The 14,033-nt window shown below is 42.3% G+C and overlaps 1 protein-coding gene across 1 annotated transcript in view; it reads left to right on the top strand.

The window, feature by feature from the left end:
* SSU72 (SSU72 RNA polymerase II CTD phosphatase homolog (S. cerevisiae)) overlaps nt 1-6,945 on the top strand; it is a 29,967-nt gene extending 23,022 nt beyond the window's left edge. Inside the window, exons 3-5 of the mRNA XM_010577433.1 lie at nt 3,246-3,385; nt 5,212-5,330; nt 6,365-6,945. Coding sequence (XP_010575735.1) covers nt 3,246-3,385; nt 5,212-5,330; nt 6,365-6,466 — 361 coding nt within the window. The 3' untranslated portion in view covers nt 6,467-6,945. The remainder of the gene's footprint in view (nt 1-3,245; nt 3,386-5,211; nt 5,331-6,364) is intronic.
* Nucleotides 6,946-14,033: the final 7,088 nt, after the last annotated feature.

Genomic DNA, 14,033 nt, shown 5'->3' with positions numbered 1-14,033 from the left:
GTTGGTAGAATCTGCTTGTTCTTGCTTTGTCAATGATCTAGGTTTCTGAACAAAACCAGACTGACCGCTGTGTGGTCTGTTAAGTACAACCACTGCTGGCTATGCCGTGCTGAAGAAGGGGGGGAAGAGACTGTACTGTCTTGGCTATATGCATCTTTCAGTTACTGCTCATAGCTAGAAGTATTTTCTGGGTCCTGCCAGTGAACAAGTTACTGATAAACTGATGAGAGGGGTAAAGGATGGTTAGCTATGTGTATTGGGCAAAGACCTATCAAATGGATTGTAAAAGGCATTTCTGGTGTCTGTGATGGGAATTTTAAATTTAGGTAGCAGAAGCTGTGAAAGCTTTAGGGGTTTAATCTAAACACACACACATAACTATTTTTTTAAAATACATGTGTATCTTCAGTTCATTGTTATGGAATGTCCTTAAGTAAATGGAGAGAATGCACAGTCAGTAACAATAGAAACAGCTGGGTATAGCTGTCTCCATAAGAATGAGCAACAATGCTGTGTCTATTGGAAAAACTCAACTTGTATTGCAACATCTCCTTTTTATATCAAGTCTTAGCATTACTGAGTTGTCATGCATAAATTTCGTTATATTGTGGATCTGTTTAGCATAGTTACTCCAATAAAAGTGATATCTGAATTGGACTCGCTGTAAAAATGTGATGGATTTACTATACCGAGAGTTTGCAGTAGGTGAAGGCCTCTTAGATAAATGTGTGCATGTTTTGTTGACTTTCTGAGCATGGTAGTGTTAAGAAGGCTGCTATGGCCAGACAACATTACAGCACTGAAAGTCAGGTGAAAATTCTGTGAGTACCTTCTGAAGAAGTGACTGCTGGAAAGAAAGAGCAGAGATGCATAGGATAGGGAGCATGGAGTTGAAATCTCTTGGAAGGAGAGCAAAGTCTGACTTAAATGATTCAACATCTGGCAGTATAGTGGAAACCATTAATAAGTTGTAATATCTTTGCGTTCACCTAAGCTCATGAAGAGAGAGAAGCTGGGTTATGCTTATGCATTCAAAACAATCATGCAGATCACATCCCCCTGCTTGCTGAAAGGATGGTATGCTGGTTTTTTCCAGGTGAAAAAGATTTCAGACGACCAAATATGAAAGCGTCATGAATCTTAACTGCTTGTTTCAGCCTCCTTTTATAGGCAGATGGGCCCTTGGAAAAAAAATAGTTGTAAGTTGGCAGCAGAAAGCTCGACTCCATAAAGCAGAAAGCTTGACTGTGTGGGTTTTTTGCATATGCATAATTCTGTCTCCAAGCTCAGTCAGGAAAGCTAGGGGACAGATGCCAGCAACATTTTATCCTAGAAAGGGGGGAGGGAAAGAACCCAAAAAAGTGTGTGGGATGTTGTGGATTTTTTTTTTCCTTGAACTGCACGATGTAGAAATGAGGACTATAGAGCCCAGAAAGGGCTCACCTTCAAACTGAACAAAGCAATGCAACCAGATGTTTACAAGTATTTTGGAAATGGCTGTTGCAGTCATTTTTGTGCTCTGCAAATAACCAGAGGTCTGAAATGGCTCCATTGAAGTGGATTTTTTCCAAGCATAACAAACCCAAGGAGACTTTACAGGGGTGCTGTGAGGAAGCAGTGGGTGCTGGAGTACAAGAGCTGCTTGTGAGATAGCTTTGGGCTATAAAGGACAATTCTTTTAATTACATAGGGAGAAATCTTTTGGGAAAGAAGAGTGGTTAAAAGGCTTGGAGGTGACCTGAAGAAATGCAGTAGAAGTCAGTTGGCTGAGAGAGAATTGACAACATATATTTGTGATAAACAACATGTTATTCAGTTTGTGATTCAAAATTGAAATTTTCTTTAGTCAAGTAGTTAAAGTGCAATGATGCAGACATGTAAGAGAACTGAACATTTTTTCCATAAAAAGTAGACTCTTACAGGTAGAAAGATGGGTTTAATTTTTAATACAGCTTAAACTTGAAAGACTTAAAAGCTTTGGAGGCCATTTGCTTGAAAACTGTGTTCAAGAACACTTTGAAGCATGTAGATTAGCAGGTGCAGATCTGGCTTCCTAGGGCAGTAGAACTTGAGATACCAGAGGGCAACTGCAAAAAGGTAGACAGAAAGTTCTCGGTCTTTTGTGGAACTGTTCTCTGAAAAGAATTAAGGTACCTGCTAGGTATGTGTATGACCTTTTCAACAAGGAAATAAGCCAAGATGACCTCTGACAGACTTGCTACTAATGATGGAATTTTTTTTTCTCAGAATCCTTCTGTTATCTCAAGAAATTATAGACCGTTATCCTTACTGCTATTTTGATTTAAAAATATATACTTAGATGGCTAAAAGTACTGCTGCTTCAAAGCAAGGAAGAGATGCTTCAGTTTCCAGGCTTTCTTATTTTAAACCTTTCCTGGTATTCCTAATTTACCCATAAAACTTTACCTTCAGAGGGAGTTTGGTTTTAGTCAAGTGAGCAGATTTATGGAACAGTCAATGCTGATGCGTTCCTAATGAAACTGCATGTCCCAGAAGGCTGAGAAGACAGTGGGATTAGTGAATCCTGTCTGAAAGGGGGATACAGGATGTAAATTTGAGCCTCAAGGTTATGCTACCAGCATAAATATAGCTACCAAGCAGCATGACAGATTCCTTTCACACAGTGACTGAAGTTCTGACAGGCATAAAGTCAGTGGTGTTCTTCATTCCCATTTATGTATCTTGGGATATTTTTAAGGGATTATGCTTCCGTGATTTATTTCACTTTCTTTAGAAGTTCAGTTGCATAAACCTGAGGCCTGCGTAGGACTTCATGCAGATGTGGAGTTGACACTAGAAATGCCACATAATTGACTTTCAAGATAGAGGCCCCTGGAGTGAGGGGCAGTGACTTAAGTGAATGTAGGACATTCTGCTCACGCAAACAGCTAAGTCTGTGTGTTCCAAGCATTATAGATACAAAAATAGTTGCCCAAGAAAAGTTGTCCTTCTGAGGAACTCTGCTTTTATGAGGGCCTTTTAAAGCTGTCTCTGCCGTTGTACTAATGACAGTGGCAGGTCTCTGAAAATCAGCAGCTGCATGAATTACCCTGATGGGGATCATGCTGCCACCTTAGGAATCTACTTAGTGGTCACTGATCTTTATATTTGCAAACAGAAAGAATCTAATTTTAAAGATACAGTTATAATTTAACGTGTACTGGTCATTTTCTCAAAAACATGACTTTTCTTAAAGTAAAGGTACTTAACTCAAGCAACTTCAGATACACACAGAATGGGATTTTACACATGTTGGACAGAAATAAGAGAATCAAGCCAAGACCAGAAAGATTCCAGAACTGCAAAGATGTTTTTGATTTGATCCTAACGTGTGAAGAAAGAGTCTATGATCAAGTAGTAGAAGGTAAGGAACTCGAACTGATAAACCAAGTTAACTTTGAGTGCTTTTTTCCCCCTCCTCCCTGAAGTCTTTCACAAATCTGGAAACACATCTGTCTCCTCTGACTACTGCTGCTGGAACACCAGCACGGACAAGAGCTTGCAGTCCATTGATGTAGCCTTTATGTATCAGAGAAGTGATGGCTGAATACTTATTTCTAAAAGATGCTGGTGTTGGCAGCTACACAGAATGTGTATATATAGCAATTTTAAGGGCTGACATAAAGAAATAGCAAGCACGGATCTAGAAAACTAGCAAGTTGTACACGATGAGCGTTTTTTCACCCTGGGTTGGTGGAGACACAAAATCTAAGCTGCCTTCCTGATGCAACTTTCCTTTCCTTCACTGCGGAAGACTTCCTGTGACCTACCAAGCAGTTTATCCACAATAAATACCTTCTGTACAGGTGGAGAAACTGTTCTTGAGTGTGGTTAACACTCTGCAAACATGCTATGGCTTTGCCCTTAAATGAGTCAAAGTGAGATATGCCAGAAGAATCTCAGTTGGGGATTGGGTTCTGCATGAACACAATGCAGCAAGCTTGATGTGAACTCACTGAAAGTTACGGGCTTTCAGCAGTGACTCAGCTCCTGGGCTGAGAACCCTCTCTCTGGAAATGCCGGATACAGGCTTTTGTGAGGTTTAAGGTGTTTCCTTCACGTTGAAAGACCAGCCAACTGAATTAGTATCGTACACATAATTTAAGAGGCTGTTGCCTTGCCTTTTCAGTCCTCGGTGGTCACGCACAGGCAATACAAAGCACAACACATTTGGGCTTTCGCAAGCTGAGCAATTAGTGTTCTGAATGTTTAAGTGAAGTGTTTGAAATGTATTGGTAAGTTCTGAGAGCATCTGCCCTGGTACTTGAATGGATCTTCAGCAAGTTCAGCATGTCTCACGTAGAAAGCAGCTTTCACCTTAATGTTTTAGGTGAGTATCCTGAGGAAGGGAGGTGAAGAGCAGCCACTTGCTAATTTTCTAGTTGTGCATCTCTCTTTACTTCATGGTAATGCCCTTCATAATTGACCAATGAAAGGAAGAAGACTTGAGTGCTACCAAATGGCTCTAGATGTGAAAGCTGAAATTTTAAGATGGAGGCCTCAACAGGTTTGCCAAAATGAAGTTGCCGAATGGGGTTAGGAGAGAACAACTTGTAGCTTAAAAACTGTGGGTGTAATAGGAAGGTTATGGGAGAGAGGCATAACAATAATACATGGGTGGATTGGTAGGAAAAGGATGTTTTGTTTTTCCCCCTTCACCCCTTGTTAACAAGTGGGACACATTAAAGCTAGGGTTTTCTAATATGACTATCAGTGCTTAACTTGTAGGAGTTCACCTTGCAGTTTAATTTTCAGAGTGTCACATGTACAGTGGCTGGGTTTTTTGTTTGGTTTTTTGTTTATTTGTTTTTTTTTTTTAAAACCAGGCAGTTAAAACTCTGCAGGTGAGGAAGCCCAAAATCATTCTTGACTTTTGAGAATCTTGATCTTGGTCTTTAAAGACTGTCAGAGTGAGGTGAGCAGTAACTTTTCTTGACCAGGGCAAGTAAACTGCCACAACCCTTCCACAAAACAGAATTCTTTTGTTTCCAAAATCCATCTCTTATTTTAAAAACAAGAGGGACTATTGTTTAAGACAATATTAAATAAACAATTTTCCAAAAACAAGTTTGGGGAAGGCGGAGGTGGACAATGTCTATGTATATTTAAAAATCTTAAGAATACTCTGTGTAAAATACGATACCATTCCACCCAAAGTTTTGCTGTTTCGTGTGTTTTGTTTTCAAATAGATTTAAATTCCAGAGAGCAGGAGACATGTCAGCCAGTACATGTGATCAATGTGGACATTCAGGATAACCATGAGGAGGCAACCCTGGGTGCTTTCCTTATCTGTGAGCTCTGCCAGTGTGTAAGTAGAGAGGGCTCGTTGCCTGTGGGTACCTTGGACCCAGCTGACTGCACAGGGGTTGGGGTTTGCTTAGTACTCCTTAAAGGTGCTGCATATTGGATGCCTTAACTACAATCTGTGATCAAGAGATGTAAGTTTCCAAATTCTTGTGGTTGTTTTTGGAGCTGTTGTGCAAACATGGTTTCTGAAGGGGACTCTGTGCATTCAAACCCAATGCATTCATAGCTTACGTGGAAAGCAGTATTGCAAAGCGCTGTGCATAACCATTACACATGTTGAGCCCATACTCAAAACACTGTTTATGGCAAAAAAACGTCCATTTTGAAAGCAGTTGTAATACGTGGGATTTAGACATCAGAGTTGCATTCTGAATCACGATATACTTGGAAAACATCCTATGTAGGTGTATTTCATAGTACCACCCTGTTGTGTGTATGATGTGGAAGAAAAAAATGGTGCTTTCTGTCATCCATATTCAGGGGCCCTAGCTCTTGAAGTAAGACTGAAATAAGCTGCACTCAAAACAGTCGATGTAACTGTGAAGAGAACAGAGAAAGGATCTGTGTCCTTTTACAGCGTGCAAGTTGATGAGTTCACCTATTCCAGTGTGGCAACAGGCTTTTTTTTTTTTTCACTCCAGCCTGTGTGATCTATTCTGGTCTTAAACCTTTCCAGATTCAAAAAGCCTAAGAGAGTTCAAGGACTTGAAATTTTAGCCATCTGTTCAGTGTGCTTATAGCTATTCTGAAGCTTCCATTTGTTACCTAGTGAGGAGGAATGTTGCCTACTCAACAAAGTATTAGTTAAGTGCCAGTTCAGTGGGTTGGAGAAGGAAGGATATGCAGATAAACATGATGCAGAATATATGTACATTTGGGAATGCTGGGAATCTCAGTAAAGCACCCAGTGCTGCACTATTTGGTACAGCCTGCTGGTTTAGATTTCACAGGAAGCCAAAAGCATTGAATTATTACAGTTTTCTAAACTATATCATATCCTTGGAGTCCGGTTGCTTAGTATTTTTTCTCTTCTAGATACAGCACACAGAAGACATGGAAAATGAAATAGATGAGCTGTTACAGGAATTTGAAGAGAAAAGTGGAAGGACTTTTCTTCATACTGTCTGCTTTTATTAAAGCACATCTGTCTCTTAGGCCTTAATACAGATGAGGGAAGCATGTGTTTAAAGTTCTGATTATACTGTATTTTCCTGGAAAATGAATATTGAAATTTTTTTGTTTCAGAACTCCTTTTCAGTGTCTTTTTGTTTTGTTTCAGGTATTCTGTCACAGGTAGGCAGAGATACTGGCTGGGGTTGTACATATGAGATGATTAAAAGTATACACAAAGGCCACCTATTTAAAAAAGAAAATCAAGTTTTTCTTTAAATCCTACTTTAATTATTACAAGTAGGTTTTTAATTATAAAGAGAATGTTTCTTGAATATAAGTTTATAATGTATTTTTCCAGCTTACAAATTTATTTTATTTCAGTTGTGCTTTTGTTTTTTATTTTAATGTGACAGAATGGCTGAACTATGTGAGGATATGAATGGAACAATGAAAAACGAGTATCTGTATATTATTAGATATAAAGTTGGAAGCATCCAATAAAAATGAAAAACCTGTAAGTGTTTCTGTTTTCAAAATGGAAGCTAAGTAAGTGTGACTGTTCTCTGTGAGGTAAACCACAAAGTATCTGAAGCAGCACGAGAATGCTCATTCATCCAAAGTGTCTTGGAGAGGGTAGCGACAGCAAGAAGATCTTGGTAGGAATCAAAAGACCCGAACTGTGTCCCTTGTTCGGAGAGGCTGTGAATTTGGGCAGCTTATAATGATTTCTGATCCTGTGTTGAGCTAAAGCGAACTGCTTTCCCCGCATGAATTAGGGCACTACCACGAAATCTTTTGGGATCTTAATTGCTTTTGAATTATCGTGTGTGAGATTAATAAGATTGTGAGGCTGTAACTGTAGCAGTGAGGGCCAATTGTATATATGTCTTCTGTAAGAAAGATGGGGAGAAATGGCAAACTCCGCTGTCAACAGAAATAGTTTAAAGCATTCTTTTTAACTGAAGTATCTCTTGAATAGCATTTTCCTCCCATACAGCAATAATAAACATGTTTGTCATGGCTCAAAATCTAGAAACAGAGTACGTGTATACAAACAGAGCAAAAGCTCAGACTTCTGTTTGATGAAACTGATAAAAGTGAAAACAAACCAAATTATTAGAAGTTCAAAGTGTGAATGGTAAAGTGTTGCTGCTTACAGGCAAGAGAAGATCTTGAAAGTTGTTCTGTTAAAGGAACTTGTAAACGTGTTCGAGCAGATGAGGTCTATGTGCTCTTTAATACTTGGGTATGTGAGGAAAACTTTATAATCATCATGTTAAAAGTGCAGTAGCATGAAATGGGGTTTGAGCTCCTGGCTTCTTTCTCATTCTATCACTGCCGTCTGACAGCTCACATGGACTGCCTAATTTTCCTTAACTTCACTCGTTTTGCACATGCAGGAAGTTAGTGCTAAGTACTTTCTCTCAATTTAGGACAACTTCAGCTGTGTATGTGGTAGGTCATATGGCAATGCTACTTAACCTCTTTCAATGAACACACTCACATATATTAAAAGGTATCTGCTGCACACCTGAAGACTCCAAGTCTGTATCTGAAAATACTTCTTTGCAGCTGCAAATCTTGAAGTCTGTCGAGTCAGGTCCCCAAAGAAATCTTATACCTCTCTACTCCTGGGATCTGGGGGTTGATTGTGGTTTCAACTGCCTTGTGGGAAAATGGAGACCTCTGCCAGCTCAATCTGTGTCCTGGACAGTGTCCAAATGGGTCATCGCATCATACTCGGGTCCCAGGAATCTTTAATATTTCTGAATTACCTGTGCTGTTTTTCTTGTCTGTTAAAAATACTTAAAGCGAAAATTTTGTGGAGAATGAATGAATAGATCAGAACAATTAGGGGATGGGGAGTTCAAGCAGCAGTTGTGATAAGGTTTGCAGAGTGTACGTTTTCTGATTAGCTTCTCCTGTCCCATTTTGATTCTGGAGATTCTGTATTTGAAGGATTTCATTCAGCCTCCTCTGCTTCTGCTCATTTGTCTGTCTGATACCGTCGCTTGTTACCATGGGGATATTTACAGCCAAAGGAAGAAGATGATTCTGAACTGCTTTAGTTCATCTCTTTAAAAAGACATTTCAAGCAAGCACGGTAGTGAGTATTTTGAGCAGAGTTTTCCTTCCCTATACAGTATCAGTACTGAAGTCCACTCTGTGGTAAGGTGAAACTTGGAGAGCATTTGAAAGTGTTTTCTACTTTCAACTTAATTCATCCTAAACAGAGCTCTTTGTTGTTATTTTATTGAAAGGCGGTAAAAACACAAACAGGATGTTTTAACCCGTGTTTTGTGTGTATGTGGAGATTTACTTTTTATTGCATAAAGATTATACTTTTCATGTGTGTAACTGGCAGAGAATTCTGGTTGCTGTAGTGGTAAGTATGGATTAATTAGTAGAACTTCAGTTCACTGCATCTCTTCAACTGAACTGAGAAGCCTTGGTCTAAAAACGTGATGTAGTATACAGGACGTTACAGAATTGTTCTTTCCATCCTAAATGTTCTGTTCATAAGCAAAAGCAACGCTGGGAGCTGGCCATTCGTGATTTGTTTATTTACCAATGTGCAGATGGATGATGGATGACTGACCTGGATGGACAGGCAAGTATTCCGAATGATCCACAGTCCAGTTCAAAGTATTTCAGATTTCTGTGAGTAAAACTTGTTCTTCAGCTAAAGCTGTTCTTACTCTGACATATTACTTCTCATTTAACTTACAGGTTAGTGAAAAATGTATGCATTTATATAGTTACTTTGTCTCTATATGCTTCATTTGCATTGCAATCTACCATGAAGCTCAGTTTATACAGGAATTTTATGGGATCCTAGTCTTGTTTGAGAGATACGTATGTTTATACACACACAAGTATGTATGTAGGTACAAAATAAACTCTGGCTAAACACAAGGTCAAAGTTACTTTCTGTGTCCAAACGAAATTTCAAGAGAAACTGTCAGTTTAAAGGAAATGGGAAAAGTAATGTATTTTTTCCTTTAAGAGTGGGCTGGCAATATATATGATGATGGTGTGCTCTTCCCTGTCTTCCCTGCCTTGTAGATACATTGATACTCCCGTTGATGAGCATCAGTGCTGAAAGATGGTCCATTTCTTTTTAAGTCCTGTAGTTGGCCTTCTTTCTGTTTAACGAAGGAAAGCAATGAAGAGTTAACGCCTTGTGAACACAGGCTGCAAGTATTCAGAATGTGGCTGTGATGGGAGATTTCTGCTGTAAATGAGTTTTCAGCTATCTAGGCTGTTCTCCCAGTTTCCATAAGGCCAGCAGGGGTAGCTTTAAAATGCAGGTTCCCCCCCACCTTTCTAAATGTAGCGATCATGTTTTGTCAGCATTTCTCTCACTTTTTTGACTTTCTATGAAAGGCCATATTGATTAAAGAACAGTTGAAGTGCGTTTATAAGATTTTGCTCTCTTGCTGCCGTGAAGTTGATGCTGCTTCCTGCGTGGGCAGATCTTTGCCAAGAACTTCTTGAGGTTTCCACCGCTCACATATCAGCCCTCTGCAGATCCTATCCATAAGGCACAGAGCAGTGGAGCCCTGTTCAGTTCTAGTTTGCAGCCTGTTTTTTCTTTCACACAAGTCACTCTCGATTTTGTGTCTGTTTTCTGTGTTTCCTGTCTTGCTGAAGACCTTCGTAACATCCACGAACATTCTTCTTTCTGTTAGAGACGTCAGCACGTCTTTTAAATAGGTTTATATAAATAAAAGTTTGTGATTAAAGAGCAATGCCTTCTCTCCCCTCTGCACTGCTGGTGTCTCATCCCTGAAGTTCTCTGCTCGTTGCCTGCCTTCACTTGCCTGTAAGGCTCACCGCACGAAGTTAAGGCAGATAACGCAATGGGACTGAATATGGTGGAAAAGAGCATTCTTCCCTAGGTTTCCATATTGCTGGATCCGACTGTGCAAAGATCAATGATCCTAGCTCGATTTCCCCAAAGCAGCAGCCTAATGAATTTGTTGCTAGGCAGATTATTCAGCTTCAACTTCTCTCTCTCATACATATAGAAGCTTAGGAGAAAGTATCAATAAAGACAAACGCAAAATGCTTGTACCACCACAGGAACTATGAAAAGAACGGGGGAATCAAAAACAGTTAGTGGTGTATAGGGAGGGTATAGGAGAGCTGAGTGGGTTCTTATGGTAGAGAAAAAAATTAAAAAGGAAAAAGGAGAGAAATGCTAGCCCTAGTTGTTGTTAGACTCTTCTATAAATTCTGACTTGTGTGTGCACCACAGAACACCGGCTGAGGTCTGTGCTTCCTTCAAGAGGAAAGTAGAGGGAGTCAGTTCCTGTGAAAGTGACTTGTGATAATATTCCTACCTGGGGCTGCATAGTCACAGGGCAAAAAAAAAAATCTGAGGTGGCTCCGATACAGATATCTCTGGTCTTTTTTTTATCATCTTAGCCGGTATTGCTGGCATTTTAAAAGATATTTTACACGGAGGGAAGGGTATGTTCGCTGTATGCCCTCAGGTGCTGAGAACTAAAGGAGGCAGGTTGGGTCAAAACAAAGGAAAAGGCAGTGGTCACTTGTCAGGGACTGGCCAAATGCTGCTGAGATCTTGTAATGCAGACCATGGACTTGTCTGCGTGAGGATGGTGGTGACAGTACGACATGGGACTTGAAGCTGAACAGGAGCCACAGGTAGCGTGGATGCTTGTTTTCAGAAAGGAGCAGCTTACTTCTAGCAACGTTAAAGTGATTAGGAACAAGTTTAACAAAACCATTGCAGTGACAACCCGAAACTGTCTAATCATCTGTTAGCACCTACATTAAAAAGACAGTCTTTGCTCATGCAAGTATAATGTCGCTTTGCTCAAATAGAGTCAGTCCCTGCTGCCTCTTTTCGTTAGATGGAAGTCACTAGAGAAACTCTTCTTGGCCATGTTTCCCGTAGACACGCAGGCGAAAGGCTGGAGTGGCTGAACACCATGCGTGGCCTCGGGTTGTTCTTGGGTCTCTGGCTAATCGGGCTGTGAGCAGCCAAGAATTCAATGTGTGCTAGCACTGAATGGCACAGAAACATTGCTGTTGGTTTGTTCCTGCAAGAACAGGCGGTCTGTTTAGGTTTGCCCCGGTTTGTCTCCGGTCTGATCCCTGCCTTGGCTGTGCGGAACTCCTCGTTTCCACCACGGATTGCTGGGAAGAGCTGCTGCTTGAAAAACTCTTGAGTCTGTACCAAGGCTAGGGAGCAAATCTAGAAGTAGCAGGGTCAGGAGGAGGGGACAAAACATGCTTTACAGGGTCCAGCCAAGTCTGGACATGTTGAAAATGGGCCAGCAAGAACAATGAGGAAACTTGTTTGACTGACACGCTGCAGTAAAGCGAGTGTGAGATGTTCCTGGCTGCAGAATGGCAGATGTCACTTGGTACTCCTGCCAACTGAAGGAGGCTGAAGTGGAGAGAGGAGAAGGGATTTCTGGTATAATTCCGTGCCACAGAAGATCATTGACTCAAACGTTCTGTGAGGGGACTGCATTTCATAAAGTCTGTGATAATTTCATGGCCGCTATCCACATTCGCAGCCCTGTGAGCCTGTCACATTTAGTATAAATCCTGTACTCTGCGTAGTGCCAGTGGGTGCAAGAAAGGACCCTTGCGCTACCCTGTGTGTTAGCACCATTTTGCGCAGGACTAGGCTGAAAGCGATCAGAACGGTGATGTTTAGAATCCCCATCAGCCAGGACTTTTGGTCCAAAAGGACGACAAGGGAAGATGGCTCCTCCGGAGCTGGGCTGAGAAATTCGCCTTATACCCGAGTCAATGACAAACCTTTTCCTCGGTTCCTGACCCAGCCTAGTGTGTGGGGATGGCTGGGAGATCAGAAACATCGGCTGATGGCCAGGCAAAACTTCGGTTGCACAAACCGAGACTTGTCTTCAGATTGTCTGTTCTCTCCTGTGATTTTATTTGGCCGTTACTTTAAAAACGCCAATGTTTTCTACAACTAGCAGAGTAACTAGCTGCATTAGCGCTGCATTACTTTCACCGAGGTCTGCATATAGGTGGTAGAAACCATCTCCTAGCTCAGTAAGAAGGGAAAGCAGCTCAGGGCAGAGGGCCGTTGAGGAGGGAACGCTGATGGGTCGGGCAGGATTGCAGCGAGAAGCGCCTTCCCAGCCTTGCTGCTCTTTTGCATGAAGTGCCTGGCTTATCAAATGTTTCATGTGTGTGGTTTAATTTAAAAAAAAAAAAAAAAATCTGCAATGCAATCTGTGCTCTAATTTGAGGACACCATTTAGTGATTTTAATTGTGTGACAGTATTTTAGTATTTTCAATACCCAGTAGTAGGTTAATGACTGTTCCTTGAAGAATGGAGTTTATATAACACAAGTCATTACATAAGAAGGCTGATTGTGGCCTGAGGAAGAGAAGGAAAACAAATATGCAAGAATGCAAAACCCAGAACGAGCAAAGTCTACTTTGATGTCCCTGCGACGCCTAAAAAATAAATGATACTTGGGTTCCAGCAAGGTGAAACTAACCCTGAGGAAGGCTGAGGACTTGGAGGTGAAGGCGCTGCACGACATAACAGCCGTCAAGCTATGTGCTGCCACGCATTTCCCACGTGGTGGCTGTAATCTCTTCTGCTCATCCAGATTGCACGGTTTACATTAACAAGAACAACAAACAAGCGAGAAGGCAGAAAGTTATTGGCTGGCCACTTCTTTTATTTTTCCCAGAAGCTCCTAAATGTGGCCTGAGTTGGACTGCCCAAATAGCACGGTGAAATAAAACCGTTGGAGAACCTGAAGCGCGCACGACCTTTTGCTCCGACCTTAGATCTCCGTTTTGGTAGACCGGACAAAGTTGTAATTTTATTTCTGTCCCCAAAATGAGTGGGTCTCCTGTGTTTGCATCACCCCAGGGGGTGATGGGGTGATTTCTTAGGGGGACCAAGTCCAGGAGAGATACTGGTCAGAGGTGGGAATTGCTCCCAGCTCCGTTGCCACAGCACGGAGCGCAGGGGACCCAGGCTGACCTGGGGCAAAGGGCTGGGGGGACCCCCCCCGGTCCCCAAGAGGGGCTGTCGCTCTCCCAGCGGGAAGCGTGGGGAATTTTGGGGCTCCCATCGATCCATCCCATCCCACCAAGGGCTGTGCCCCCTCCCCGCATCCCCGGGCTTTCACACCGCCCGGGACTGGGGAGGTGCTGGTGGTTGGTGGTGGTACTGGTGGGGGGGGGGGGGTCCCGTCTGTCCCCTCCGGGATACGAAAGAAGACGGGACCGACCCCCGGGGGATGGGGTGGGGAAGGATAAAAGGGCGGGATGAGGATGGCGTGTGGGAGTCAAAAATGCGGCCAAAGCGCCTCTGCCGGGGTTCTCCGCTCGGGAAAAACGTGTGGCTGCCAGGAGGGGGGGGGGAAGAAGAGAAGCCCCGCAAGGGCAGATCCGCAGAGCTGTCGCTGCTGCTGTCGCTCGCAATGAGCCGCTCTCGGAGCAGAGCCTCCCCACGTAGGTAAATGCCCGGGGTGGGGAGGGGGAGGCCGGCTTCGCCTGGGCGCATCTCCCCGCTGCATCCCGCACCCCTTCCCGTTCCCCCCCCCGGTGGCACAACCGAGG

This window comes from Haliaeetus leucocephalus, unplaced genomic scaffold, assembly GCF_000737465.1.
Source record: "Haliaeetus leucocephalus isolate CR32 unplaced genomic scaffold, Haliaeetus_leucocephalus-4.0 Scaffold556, whole genome shotgun sequence".
Taxonomy (NCBI): domain Eukaryota; kingdom Metazoa; phylum Chordata; class Aves; order Accipitriformes; family Accipitridae; genus Haliaeetus; species Haliaeetus leucocephalus.
The sequence above is the reverse complement of the archived record's forward strand: the minus strand, read 5'-3'. Positions and strand labels throughout refer to the sequence as shown.